Source organism: Nothobranchius furzeri, chromosome 12, assembly GCF_043380555.1.
Source record: "Nothobranchius furzeri strain GRZ-AD chromosome 12, NfurGRZ-RIMD1, whole genome shotgun sequence".
NCBI lineage: Eukaryota > Metazoa > Chordata > Actinopteri > Cyprinodontiformes > Nothobranchiidae > Nothobranchius > Nothobranchius furzeri.
In genome coordinates, this window is record NC_091752.1 from 34,844,344 (window position 1) to 34,859,495 (window position 15,152).

Below are 15,152 nucleotides of genomic sequence, written 5' to 3' on the forward strand. Positions count from 1 at the left end.
TTAATGTGACCGCCCTACAAAGGCTACCTGGTATCAACTAAACCTAAACGACTTTTATATTAGAAGCTTAACCTCTAATATCGTGTTTGTATTTTAAATTACAGTAATGCAACTTATCTGGCTAGGATTGGGATGCGTGGAACACTGCAGATAACTTAGTAAAGCTACAAAGACAGGGGGCTGCAATTTAACTGAGGAGCATCTCTTTAAGCAACTGAACCTACAGTAGTTTCTAAATACACACAGAAGCAAGAACACAATAATTTGATACACACACGTTAAAAAATACTCATGTCCCAGTTAAAATTCAAATTGCACACTAGACAAAAGAGAAAATAAATATGCCAAATGTAAGCTAGGGATGTATGGCACTTTATCCCTCAGTTAATTCACAGTTAAGAAGATGTGCTGCAGGTGCGGCAAGACATCGAAGGCCTCCATTTACATCATACCGTTGTTAGTAGCCCTGGTTAAATCATTTCACACACTTCACTTGGCAGGAGGATGGAAAAGCAGATTTCTGTAAACACAAAGCCAACAAACCCCAAGGTGAGGCATTGACACTAGACTTCTCATCAGTGACACCAACACAATACATACTTGGTGCCGATTCATTAGTATGATTGTTTGTTGCAGTAATGCAGTTTCTAATATATGGACATTTATTTAATGTTTTTCTTTGAGGAAAAGCACACAGAGCGATTACTCCTGGATAAAGAGGTGGCTAAGAGGGAGAAGGCATCCCAGTGAACGAGAGGATCTGAGCTACTGTTCCTAGATACAGATGGACAGGTTAGCTGTGAACTGGGTTCTGAAGATTCCAGGTAACACAACTTGGGACACAGTCGTTCTCCTCTTCCTCTGGATAGAGATGATTATTGCACACGGCGGCAGTAGTAACCCAGAACTTTACATTTCTCACACAAATGCTGTGGGTGCTCCTTGCTCTGGTCGGACACGTCCAGGCCATCTGGCTTCTCTAAAGGTCGCTGTGGATACAAACAACACAGTTAACAAGGCTCAATAAAAACCTGAAGAAAAAGCAGCAGCCGGGTATAAAAGCTTGGTAGTTTTGCGAGCAGTTTCTTTGGCAGCAGGTCTAGCACTGCAGCACGGGTAGCTAATCTGTTCTTCAACACCATTAGAAAATTCTTCAGACCAGACGTGAACTAAACACAATTAGCTACAGAGAGACATGGCAGAGCACCAGGAGTTATGGAACAGCATTGTGCTGAAGCAAAGGGATCTATTAGGATCTGATTATGATGACCTGCACAGAAATATTAGCATTAGGCTTCTTGGAATCATTATCAGGTACAAAGGAAATGTTTCTGAAGCCAGCACAGTTGGAGGTGATTTTAAGGGACCAGCTGGACAATTTTATTCCTCATCTTTTAGTTGGAAACACACAAAAAAGTAACACTTTATTTACTCGAATCGGTCCAACTGAAGGAAATCCGGTTACCATGGGTCATTACAAAGAGATTGTCAGTTGTCCACTAGTGAGTCCGCCAGCAAACGTTGAAACTTTAGTAAAGCAATGTCGAAGACATTATGGGCTTAAGGAAATTCCGATGTCCTCTGGTGTCCTCTCAATGGCTAAAGTGGAGTGGAGCTGGAATTCTGTGGTGTCAATTGAAGGTTCCAGCAAATGGAGTCCAAGCCTTAGCCTGTTCCCTGGAAAGGCCTATTACACATTAGGTATTTTGACCTGAAAGAGTATGGAGAAGGTGACGGCATTCCACTTCTGGAGCTGTGCACTCATTAATATAACTGCAAATAACATGCTCAGTTCTGCCTTTGCAGGCAATGAATGCCTCAAGTGTTGACTTCCTGGGCATGACCAGACACTGGGTTTGCTTCTTTTTGATGCCTTGCCAAGCATTTACTGCAGCAGCTTTAAGTTGCTTTGGTTTAAGGGCCTTTCAGATCATAGTCTTCAGCATTGTCTTCAGCAAGTTAAATGCTCAGTGGGGTTAAGATCAGTTCACTGACCTAGTCATTTGAGATTATTCCACTTATTCTTAATAAAGTTCTGGGTTGTTTTCGACATGTTTAGCCGCATGCTGTCCTTCAACCGCTGGTTGTCTAGGTGGTGTCCTGAAAACAACGTGGGCTACATTGATGATTGGAAAACTTTTTGGGAAAACCTGGTCTGATGCGGAGAGATGGCATCCATCCCTCTTTGGATGGAGCAGCTCTTCTTTCTAGGAATATGGCCAGTTTTATTAGTCCTTCATGGCAACCCAGGGTCCAGACCAGGAAGCAGAGTCGTAGTTTAACACACCCCTCTGCAGCTTCTGCACCCACCCACTACCCCATAGAGACAGTGTCCTGCCCACGGCCAAAATCACACAGATTAAATATCAGGCTTAATAAAGCAAATCATGGAAATCTCATAAATATTAGAACAAATTAAACTGAGCAGAAAACTACAAGTGAATTTGTGACACTTAGAGCTGACAATTTATTTCTAATTCATGTTAGCATTGTTAGCTAAAAGCTAGCCTCTAGACTTATTTGTCCGATAATAGAGTAAAACAAAAAAGGATGTTGTGGCTTCGTAGGGTAACGATAAATAACTTCTGGGTGCTAGCTAACATTCTTTCCACAACGCTGCTGCTTTTGCCAGTGGATGGGCTTCACCTAAATAGACAGGGGACCCGTACTCTAACAATGAGCCTGGCTTGTCCACGACCCCCCCACCCCCACCCCACCCCCGCCTACTCCACCGGCCTCAACTGCTCCCACTTCCTGATGTGTAGCTGGTCCATGCTCCTACCAGCCCAGCCATGATTTTAACAGTAAATCACATATCGGACTTGGACCTTGCCATACCTCATTCATACCTGTTATTATCAGCAGAGAGCGGACAAACAATCATAAACCAAACAAAGGCAACCCCAATAATCTAAAACAGTTACCAAAAGTCCCACCTTCAGTTAATACAGTCACTCCTTCACCAGTTGCTATTAATATGGCTCTTTTAAATGTTCATTCTCTGCTGAACAAAACGTTTTTAATAAATGACCTGATTTTAGATCGTAATCTTCACTGTCTGCTTTTAACAGAAACATGGCTGAGTTGAGATGCACCTGTTTTTCTCACAGAGGTCTCTCCGCCAGATTTTAATTTGAATTTTTCGACGAGGAGTAGCAAAAGGGGAGGCGGTACTGCTTTTATTAGTTCATCAATACTTTCTGCCAAACCAGTTTTATTTGATCATTTTACCACTTTTGAATATACAGCAGCAGTTTTTAGTTCTCCTCAGATTTTATGTGTCACAGTTTATCGGCCTCCTAAGCAGAGTGGCATTTTTATTCAAGAATTTTCAGAGTTTTTATCAATCCTGCTCAACTGCTTTGAAAGGATCATTTTAGCCAGTGATTTTAATCTACTTATAGATAATCCTTCTGATCCTTTTTCAAGGGAGTTTTTAAATATTCTGAGTTATATGGATTTTAGTCAACATGTCATGCAGCCAACTCACAACAGAGGACACACCCTGGACTTGGTCATCACGTATGGCCCGTCCACCAGTGTGTCCTCTGTTAATGATTTGGCTGTATCTGATCACTACTGTGTATTTTTTAGCATCACCAGTTTAATCCAGCTGGAACCCTCTGTGAGAACTGTAATGAAACGCCATCTCACCCCTGAAGTGGCTGCAGGTTTTCTTGAAGTTTTTAGAAAGATCCCTCCCACTCCGGTAACTGCCTCTTGTGATTTTACTGTCAATGATTTTAACAATAGACTGAAATCCGCTCTCGACCTGCTCGCTCCACTTAAAATCAAAAATCTATATTCAAAACGTGCTTCACTGTGGAGAAATGAAAATCTAAAGAAACTAAAGAGAAATTGCAGGGTTGCAGAGCAGAGATGGAGAAAGAACAAAACAACTATAAATCATCAAATATATACAGAGCTACTTAAATCATATAATAACGCAGTGAGAAATTCAAGAAATGCATAGCTTTCCAAACTCATTCTAGACAATAAACACAATCCCAGAATACCTTTTTCCACCATAAACAACGTTTTAAACCGTACATCCAATTCACCTCAGAAAACACCCTCAAATGCTCTCTGTGAGGAGTTTGCAGCCCACTTCAGAGGGAAGGTAGACACCATCAGAAAGAATATTTTATCCTCCATAAGTAATAAGGTCTTAGATAAATCTGAATGTGTGTCTATACCAGAGGAAACACTGGACAGCTTTGTCCTGATAGAAGCTGAGAGTCTTGATAAAAGTTTTCTCCTCAGTGAGACCCACCACATGTGTTCTGGACCCAATCCCAACTTCGTTTTTTAAACAATTCTTTGGATCTTTTAGTGATGAGATTTTAACCCTGATGAACTGTTCCCTTCAGACAGGGGTCTTTCCTGCTGCCTTTAAAAGGGTGGTGGTGAGGCCCCTGTTGAAGAAGAGCAATTTAGATTTTAATGAATTAAACAATTATCGACCAATATCTAACTTACCATTTTTAAGCAAAATTCTAGAAAAGTTGGTTTTAAATCAACTAAATGATTTTATTAACACTAATAATGTCCTAGAGACATTTCAGTCTGGTTTTAGGGTAAACCACAACACAGAGACGGCCCTTCTGAAGATTTTAAATGATTTTAGAGTAAATTATGACAAACGGAAGTCGACAGTGTTGGTTCTACTGGATCTAAGTGCTGCCTTCGATACAGTAGACCACACTATTCTTTTAACTGGTTTAAAACAGATCGGCCTCTCTGGTGCTGTACACAGATGGTTCACATCCTACCTCACAGACAGGACTTTCATGGTGAGTTTGGATACCTGTTCCTCTAGGGTCCATGGGATTACATGTGGTGTGCCCCAGGGTTCAATTTTAGGCCCAGTGCTTTTTAATCTTTATATGCTCCCTCTTGGCAGTGTCATCAGGAGTCACGGGGTCAACTTTCACAGTTATGGTGGTGATACACAGTTGTACATCTCTGTGTCTCCTGATGACTCTCGGTCAATGGATGCACTTTTTAACTGTATTTTAGACATTGAATCCTGGATGGCAGAGAACTTTCTGCAGCTCAACCAGGACAAAACTGAAGGTTTATTCATTGGTCCTGAGGCCCAGAGAGAGAAGCTTTTACCGAAATTACAATCTCGGTCTTTTAATCTATCTGAACAAGTGAAGAACCTGGGTGTGATTTTTGACTCGACTTTTATCCCACACATTAAAAATATCACAAAAATAGGTTTTTATCATCTAAAGAATATTGCCAGAGTCCGCCCCATTCACCTGAGTGTCACAAGCCTTTTATCTTTGACCAGATTGTCTTCCGAGCTTCGTCCCGAGTAACCTTACCTGTTTCCCCCTCCCCTTCTGGTCGAGCCTCCACTTACAGAACCTGCCATAAGTCACAGATCCATGCCTGTCTCCCGCTCCCAACCTCTTCCGACCGACCAGCTCTCCGCCTCCTGCTGCAACCCCCTCAGGACTCCGAGGATTCCCCCCCACCACCACCTTTGAGGATTACCCTGTCCCGCGCTCCTCCTGCCACTCACCTGCCAACCGAACCCTCCTCTCCTCCTTAACCCCGAACTTTGAGCCCCAGGATTTGGAGTAAATGAACTGAGCTAAGCTCCTAATCATCACCTACCCTTTTACGGTGCTCCTTTAGTTGGAACTAATAAATGATTGTTTGGTTTCTCACCCATCCTCCTGACTCTGAGTTGATTCTGTATGTCTTGGGTCAGACGGTTAACACCCAACATGACAACATAACTCCACCTTGTGTTAGCCAATCTATATCGTTTCTAAATTAAATGTTTATGTAATTTAATATTGAACTCCTTCTGTGTAGGTTAGTGAATGCTTTCTGTTTTTACAAATTCTTTATTTTGCCCCTACTTTTGAGCAGATTAGCTCCCACTTTCTTATCACCTCCTTAATTCAACAAGGACAGAGCTGCAGCTCATTAGACAGCTCTCACCCTTGACTCATCATCATTGTTTTGTTATTGGTAGACAAGCTTTATAAGATGACGCTTGCTCTAAATGACCCTTAGATTTGCTCAGTAGTATGATGACCTGACAACTGCTATGTGATGGTCATATTAATATGAGAATGACCTGATTACATATGAATCTAGTAGTTTTTAGGTTTGTCAGTCTTTTATTTTTGATTACTTTTTGTTGTTTCTGAGTATAAATCCTTTAGTTGTTCATTATCACGTTTAGTTAGACTCCTCTGCTTGACCCTTTAGCTATGTAGGGTTCTTTCTCAAGCACTTTCTAGGTTCCTGTAGTATAACCACTTTTACACAAAGTACACTTTTGTAACTTATGAATTATTTCTTAGTTATTTTTTTGTTGCTGTTTTTTTTCTTTTGGTTAGAACGTCTTTTCCCTTCCTGAAACGGTTAACATCTTTTCAAACACCTTTAGAGTTGTGTGCATCTAAAAACACCATCAGTTATTTTATTTTTGATCATTAACTGAATCTATGTGACAAATGAGTTTTATTTTTCTTAGAAAAATCTATTGTTCAATTTAACGTACTGAGTTTTATTTTGTTTGGATAATTCTGCTGTCCAAATTCGCTTAGCATCTCTGATTTAAACAATGAACAATATGGGTTTGGAACTAATAATAAATAGATTGACACTGAATCTTAATAAAACTAATTTTATACTGTTTAATGATAAAAAGAACAGTGATGTGTCATTGGAAATAGATGGGACTGAAATTCAAAGAGTAAAAGAAACTAAATTTCTTGGAGTTCTTATTGATGAAGACTTGACATGGAAATCCCATATTAGTTACATAAAAGGTAAAATTGCCAAATCCTTTGGAGTATTACATAGAGTCAAGTTTTTAGTGACTAATTCTGGTTTGTTGGCATTGTACAATTCACTGATTGTTCCATACCTGACTTATTGTGTAGAAATTTGGGGAGCAACATACAAAAGCTATACACAACCCTTATCTATTTTACAGAAAAGAGCTTTGAGAATCATCAGTTATAGTGGCTGTAGAGATACATCAAACCCGTTGTTTATTAAATATAAATTACTGAAATTTCATGATTTAAAAGACAGGAAAATCTTACAAACCATGTATAAAGCCAATTTAGGTAATCTGCCAACAAACATTCAGGGGATATTTGAAAAGAGAACTAGTAATTACATGCTGAAAGAAACTGATGTGTTTACAAAACCTAGATTTAGAACTAATATTAAGGAATGGAATATATCTGTAAATGGTGTTAAATTATGGAATAACCTTAAAAGGGAAATTAAAAAAACTATGTCATTTAATATATTCAAAAAATTTACCAAATTGAATGTACAAAATAATTATGAAAATGTAAATTAGATCAATGATCATGATCACTCTGGAATTAAGAACAGGAAAAAGTTCTAAATGAATCTGTATGTGTGTCTGACAAAAGGAAATTGTATATAAATAGATTATTTCTTCTGGAAAAGAGGGCAGAAGTTATAAGATGTTTTTCTTCATTCTGCTCCTTTTCGTAAAAATATTCTTTGTTATGTATTTCTTAATGTTTATATGTTTTATTTGTTTTTATTGTGAATGAAATATAAAAGAGGGAAAAATGTAGCAGTATTTATCTCCTGTTGACAAATTTTACACATTATTTGAGCAGCATTATTGAGTGACATTGCACATTGTTGATGTGCTCTGAAGTGATCTTGCCTTACTGAATCTATGTGGATTTGAAATATTATTTTTATAATTAGGACTGGTATCGTTGTTAGTTGATTCCAGTGTTGGAAGCAAAGAGATTTAACTATGAAGTCACTAGAGGTGAAAGTTTCTGGCATAATGAAAATGAACATGTAACTCTATGATATTTTTGTTTTGTTATTAGTTGGGGAAGCTGACAAGCTCTCACAGATGGGTTGATTGTTTTGATTTCACTGGATTTCAATTTTTGCTACAGCTCTTTTACATACTTTTCAGATTTTAAAAATAGGGCTCAATGCCTGCCTGCTTTGATGCTCAGCTTTAAGGGGTGATTTGGGGGGTTAAACCAAATAGTTCCTGAGGGCAGCCACTGCCCCCCAAAGGGATGGGCCAAATGCAGAAATGTAATTCCAGCAGTGAGAGATAATGACTAATGGGGCTTTAACTTTAAGGATAACCTGTTTTGCCAGCATAGGGAGTTAATTTGACTACATGTTGTACGTTCACACTTCAATCTCCCAAATGCAAACAAGACACCTGAAATCAACTCCAGGCCTTATCTGTCTAATTGATGGTGAAAAATGAAGGCATTGTCCATGAAATTACTTTTAAATGAATTACCAAATATCTTTTGGCCCATTTGAAAAGAGGGTGGCACATGCTACAGAACCGAAACCCATAAACCCATCATCCAATTTGAATGTGTCCCTATTCCCTACAGTGAATCACGAGTGTCCACACTTCTTCATTGCGAAATTGTAATCTGAATATATTTCAGTAAACAGGTTAACAAGTAAAACTTGTGTCAGTGTCCAAAGGGACCTAACTGTAATATCTGTCTATCTTTTGATAACTATGTACTTATCTGATGTTGTATTTCATATCATATAAAATATTATAAAAATGCATATTTAGGCCTAGTCCACACGTAGCCAGGTTTATTTAAAAACGAATATCCGCCCCTCCAAAAACTTGCATCCACACCACCTCGTTTTAAAAAAAAACTGTCCACACGTACCCGGATAAATGCGTTGTTAAGGACATGCCAGACCTGTAGGCGGCAGTACTTACCCCGTTCTTAACCTCGTCCTTCGTTTGTGGTCTTCCGCAAGGAGCAGTAATTCCACTTGCAAAAACACACAATCAAAAAGCGCTTGGACAATTGATAAAGCGAGCGCAGCTATGAGGGCATCTGAGGGCATCCATGCTGTCGGCTAGCGTAAACACAGGTCGCACACGTGATGTCAGCATTTTTTTGTCGCGGAAAGTGACGTTGCGGACCTTAAAACTCCGGTTTTATCTGTCCACACGCAGATACCCAAAACGGAGAAAATGCAGATCTTCACTTTGGCCGGAGTTTTTGAAAAGATCCGTTTTCGTGTGAAAAAACTCTGTTTTCATGTGGATGACAGGCCAAAACGTAGAAAAATATCTACGTTTTGGCAGATCCCCGGCTACGTGTGGACAGGGCCTTAGTTTTATCAACAAGAGTATTTCTCTGACAAAGGACACAAAAGCAGAGAAGAGTGGTGTTTACCCACCACTGAATCCAAAGGAAACATGTGAGTCAGGTTGAGAAATACTTGGCCATTAGAACACGGTGATAAGTTATTATTCTTGGTGACTGTCTCACCTTGATGAACACTATACAAATGATTAAACACAAGTTTTGGAAACAAATATCTTTTTTAGTTGCCAAGCAATTAGTAGACATTAGTGGTGCAATATCTCTTTCCTTTTTCATTTCATCCAAATGTTAACTGGGTGGAGCGCCAAGGAGAAACTCTAGTTTCAATCCTAGATTTCTTTTAGTAAATTGAATGACAAAAACGTAAAAAATAGGTTAGACAGTACAAGATAAAGTTGTACGGAAATGTACCTCACTTGTTTTCCTCACTTGTATTCAACAAGCTAATTGAAATTATATTAAAACCATAGACTGTAAATATAAGATGGATAAACCCTTCGTGCCATCACCTGTAGGTTTCTAAAGAGCCCAGTTTGTTTTAATGGTTCGCTCCCACCCCTGCCATCTTGGCCGTGTAACGTGTCTTGTCATTTCCAGAAACTACAAAAATGGAACTGAGACTGGGACTGTTATTATGTGGGCAGATGAATGGCACGCATCAAAATCTGAGTCAATTCAGCTACAAGCTAACTGAGATAACTGAAGCTAATGGAGGTTGATGGACACTTTTAGAGCTGTGATATACTTGATGTTTGACCTCATGTTGGCACAGGCAGCAGGTTCCATCTTTGTTCACATACTTGCTGCTGCACAGAACTGTACTGCACTTAGTACTGGGGTGTTCCACTAGGGGGTGCACTAGAATACTCAGACCGCACAGAGAGTCGAGTTTGTGGGTACAACCAAAACAAACATGGCGTCAATAGAAGAGATCAGTAACTGGTTAATTTTGGGTTTACGACAGAAAGAGACAGCAGTGATATCGAAGATGGTATGAAAGACCTCTAAACCAGAGACTGAGTCACCATGGTGAGTGTGTCTTGCTCATTTTGTCGACTCCACCTACTGGTTACCCGTATACTGCAGCATTCGCACGTGTCCCCGACTCATCTGCTACCTGTCAATCAAATGAACATGCCCATAAGTATTCATAAATTCAAGCTTTAATTACTCATCTAAACAGACGAGTTAGAAAAAAATTCATCCCTCTCAGAGTTGTTATGCTGGGAAACTTGACCTAGTAAACCTAAAATGGTTTTTGCCTCAGGCTATAAACATGTTTATTTCTGCTGAGAAGTTGGCGTTCTTAATATTGGAGTCATTGGAAAGTTGCTACTTTCTGGAGTCAGCCCTTGTGGATAAGGGGGAACTGCAATTTTTGTCACTTGTACATTAGCTTCATTTTAGGCAGGTGGCGTTTACCCCTTGATTAAAACAGAACTCTTTTGCAGCTTGTTAATTAAGTTTGAGTATTTTGGGGGGGGGGAAAGGACACCATGGTTAACGCGGTTCCAAGTTTTCCTTCTAAACAACTTTCTGAGTTACCACATGTGAGCCCTTCCAATAAATACTTTTGTTTTAAGTTTTGACGGCCTTTTGTAAATAATCCTAAACTTTCATGGGTCAGGAAATGTTATTTGTTTGTTCAATGCTGGTTTATTGCCACATAATTGTAAGTGGAGTGAATCTTATTTCATTTTAATGAGGCTGTCTGGAATAAAGTCAAAACAAAATGAAAAACAGTCTGAATTCTATTGGCGTTGGTTGAGGCGAGCCATTCGACGGTGTGAGTAATACTTTCTACTGAGCAAAACATTCTCAGAAGTCGTTGCATCATGCTGGGCGAAGTACCTGTTTGTGTGGATACACATTGATGTGACATTTGATACATTCTTGTCCCATGTTGGCCCAGGAGTTTCCACTCATCCACTTCCTTTTACACTTGGGGCACTTGTACTCGCCAAAGCATCGTTTTTTCCCCTGGTAGGGTGTCAGTCCTTCACCTTTAGGTCGGGCCTATAAGAGAAAAGTAAATGAAAAAGTAATTTCTTTGTATTAGCTTTATCTGATTGGAAATATCATAAAAATTAAATGTTGGAAATCTTTTTTTGGTGCATAGACATTTTTACGGCATGCTCTAGCCATAGGTTGAACAATAACAAATGCCAGAGAGACAGCTGAGTGGTTCCATCTCTAACTTAGTCATAAAGAAAAGTCCTAATGACGTTTATTTCCAATGCAGCTGTGTTACATTACTCCTCTGACTCTCGTGAGGGAGATGATTACGAACAGTCAGCTGTGAAAAAAGCACTGGCCCGAGGGCGTTATTGTCAGGAGGAGCCGCCCCTATGACTTCATGTTGGCAATTTTTATTTGGGTCACTAAAACAACATATGGAAGAGATGTCCTTTTGGGTGTTTTTGTCTTCCTTTTGTTCCAAACAAATGCACAACTCAAAAGGATAAATCACAAATTGTCCACTGCATTGCCCAAAAAATAAACCAAAATGTACACTTATTAGAGAGGTAGTCAGAGCATGTCCTTATTGCTTTTCAAGGGGGAAGTCATCTCACAAGCTTTTCTTACCATCTAACAGCCATTATCAGAGCGAGACATGTGCGTTTTCATGAGAAAAGCAACTGCATCTCTTAAAAAAATACATAAAATAAGGAATTTTGAATACTCTGCTTTGCACAGATAAGACAGGATAGAAAGAAGAAATGCTTTTCTCTGCCGACCACTCTAGCAGCCAAGAAATACTCTGGTTTAAAAGCAAAACCTTTCCTGTCCACTCCTGACCCCACCTGAAAGATTGTTTTCATAATCACGCTATCACGAGATACAAGTTTGCAACGTAGAGGGTGTGGAGACTTACTGCACCCCAGCCTGGGTATGAGTAACAGAAACTTAAATCTGCAGCATCTGGAGCTCTCCAAACAGACGTCAGCACTTTGCATCACCACTAGCGAGTGAGGACAAAGTACTCTTCGATCCAACCCTTCAAAGGCATGACCTCAACCCCAGCTTTGCATCTTGAACTGCAGCAACATGACTGGAAAATTTGACACTTATGTTCTGAGCCACACCAGTCCTAATGCACTGACAGTGTTTTGATGCAATCAATGGTTTGTCTTGAAGACAATGCCACAGCAATGCTTTGTTTGGAAATGCTCCTTCAAATGATGTAGTTACTATACAATCTAACTATAAACAGGCTGCCATTCCGGTGAAAATGCAGCATTCTCTGTGAAGGATTGTGGAGACAGTTTGAGTTCCAACATGATTCTCCCAACAAAATTTGAATATTTAGTAACTGATAGCTTCTCGTTACATCCGTTTGGTAGAGTTTAGCCAGGACTCAGCAGGACAGAAACAGCACTCATCCATCGCATGATCATTCCTCTCTTGCTCCATGCTGTTTCCAGTGTGCGGCCTTGGCCTCTGGCTGCACATCACGCTCTGTCTTCAGCTTAGTGCTTTCAGATTAACTAAACCTCTCTGTGCAGATCTGAGTACCGAAGAGAAAAAAGCTGCAGCACAAACTGTCGTCTAAAGTCAATGCAAGTTTTCAAATACAAGGCAAACTGACCAAAACGTTCAAATTAGCATCTGTTTTGTAAATTAGAAATGGAGCCTGTGGGGGTGTCCAGTTCTGTTAGGTGACTTGTTACAGATGAAATACATCCAGCTGATTTCAATTATGATCAAAAGACTACCAGGAGTGACAAACTGAGTCACAAACCAACTGACTCAGTGATGATCAGGAGAGTTCACAGGCAGCACCAGCGTGAACCCGGTCACCTGAAGACTTGATCAGATCAAAAATCAATATCCAAGGGGACTGCTTTGATAAGCTCCTATAGACTTTAATCTTGTGTTTGCCAAAGGGAAGAAGTTTTTGATGGCTCAGGATCAGACAGCATGCAAAACTAAGAAAAGGCTTTTTACATTTTATCCCTTTGATGCATGAATTATGAAATCTTCAACCATGATATATTTAACTTTTTTTTCATTCATCTTAAGGTGTGAATGAAACAAATTTCATATTTACATAGTTTTTGTAACATTTAATTTACACATAGTTTATTACATGTACACCTCAGTGGACAGCATGCATTCTGAGCATGAAATATGTTGGCTTGACTTACTGAAGTCCAAATGGAGGGGCCCAAATGCAATAAAGTCTTCAACAGTTGTGCTTAATAGCAAAAATAAATAAATAACAATTTTGAGTACCTGTCCACTGTAGTGACCATTGTGCATCAAAGGGTTATCATTAAAAATGGGGAAAATGTTGCTGTTTCCCACTGAACATCAGCTTTTAATACAGAAAAGAACCTGAACAAGAAACCTTCCATGCATCCGCATGTTTCTAGTACTAAATAAAAGTCATGTACCTTTTCTTCTTGCTGTAAATAAAGTTAAAGCTACAATAGCAAATTTGGAAAACAAATTAGCTTAACACTTTTTTCTACATCTTAACACTGTTCTAACATAATATAGCTAAAGATATTGAGATATAAAAAAAGATAAATGAGTGAGAAATTTGTGGCTCAATAATATCTGAGGAGAAACAGCCAGCTGGTACCACTATCAATTTTAAGACAAACTACCAAAAAGTCCCAAGAAGAAAAACACCACTTGAAGTCACGGACAAATTAAAAGACGTTTAAACCTAGAAAACGGCAATTGGTGTTTAGCGCTATCTCATTTTCTCTGGCAATGGCAACGGTTCCGGTTCCAGCAGAAGCGTTTTAGGGAAGATACCTGAGGGGTGGGGTGAGTGTTCCGTTTTTCTCAAGAGTGTAGCTTTGCACCAAATCTCCCAACTATGGAGAAGGCTGTTGTTGATTTAGAGTGCATCTTGGCTAGTAGAAGCTAGCCATTAGCATTAGCAACTCCACAACACAGCAGAACTTCTCCGGGCTTGTGTTTTTTGTGGAAATAAAACAACAATGTTGCAAAGCAAACGGAGTGAGTGGTAGAGTTGCGTTGCTGTTAAGAAATCAGAGGCAAGATACCCGATTATCAGGAAATATGTCTCCAAATCTAAGGAGCGTGGCTTCAATCAAGATAAAAAAAAACAAGATATATCCAAACAAAAATGATGTCCGTGGCATCATGTTTACAGCACAGTGGCTGCCCCAACACCACTTTTTTTACAGCATAGTGAAAAATACATGATCACACCACATTACCGCCACAATTTGACCACTTATGATGCCGCCTCTGCTTTGTGGCAAAACGGCACCATTATTTTTTGAAATAGGTTAAAGAAAAGCCCAAGATTAAAAAGTCCAAAGTTGATGCCAAAGCAGTGTATTGGAAATCGATTTAAAAAAATCAATGTTGAACATCTCAAGTGCTCTTTATCAGGTTTGACTGAGTAGGTTTTTTTCTAATCTTGTAGACAACAATAAGCAGTAAAAAAGAAGTGCATTTCTTAAAAAAAAATGTAACAAAAGGGGTGCATGTATGGTTCCCATTTCCCGTGGATTTACCGCGGATTACGCCCCTATTTTAATTTGCACATTAAATACTTCCACCAACGACATTCCACGCAAATGCACACTTACCCCGGTTTCACACTGAAAGCATCGGCGGCGCAGAACGGCAGCAAAACGTCACTGCTTCAAATATAATCCATTATAGTCTATGGACTCAAACCAGCAGCGACGTGGCGATTTCCAAGCACGTCCCAGAAGCAGCATGCAGCGCCACGCCGCTAAAGATAGGATTGGGTTCTATTTTTTCCACGATCCGCTTCTGGGACGCGTCAGTTTCCTCAGTTAACATAGGGCTAGACAGGAAATCGCACACGATTTCAGTTTAAAATCCCAGATAATTTTCAAAATAAAAGTACTGCAGCAATGCAATTTCATACATATAAAGCTTACGTGTGACCCGACAGCTTATTTACTTACAGCATCGTTTCAGAAGTACAGATGGAAGTAAATTTTAAAGCGTCCGAACGAGTGTACAAACAGCAGAAGCGGTACTTCTCCA

The 15,152-nt window shown here is 39.5% G+C and overlaps 1 protein-coding gene across 3 annotated transcripts in view; it reads right to left on the minus strand.

The window, feature by feature from the left end:
- Positions 1-382: 382 nt before the first annotated feature.
- The window catches only part of LOC107376036 (zinc finger CCHC domain-containing protein 24), a 65,011-nt gene continuing 50,241 nt past the window's right edge, over positions 383-15,152 (minus strand). The window contains exons 3-5 of one of the 3 annotated variants that reach the window (XM_070542561.1): positions 10,998-11,162; positions 914-989; positions 383-520 (exon numbers count right to left, since the gene is read on the minus strand). In XM_070542561.1, coding sequence (XP_070398662.1) covers positions 519-520; positions 914-989; positions 10,998-11,162 — 243 coding nt within the window. In that variant the 3' untranslated portion in view covers positions 383-518. Of the gene's footprint in view, positions 521-648; positions 990-10,171; positions 10,264-10,997; positions 11,163-15,152 lie in introns of those variants that run through there. The other 2 variants (XM_054750358.2, XM_015944920.3) reach the window with 2 other exon arrangements.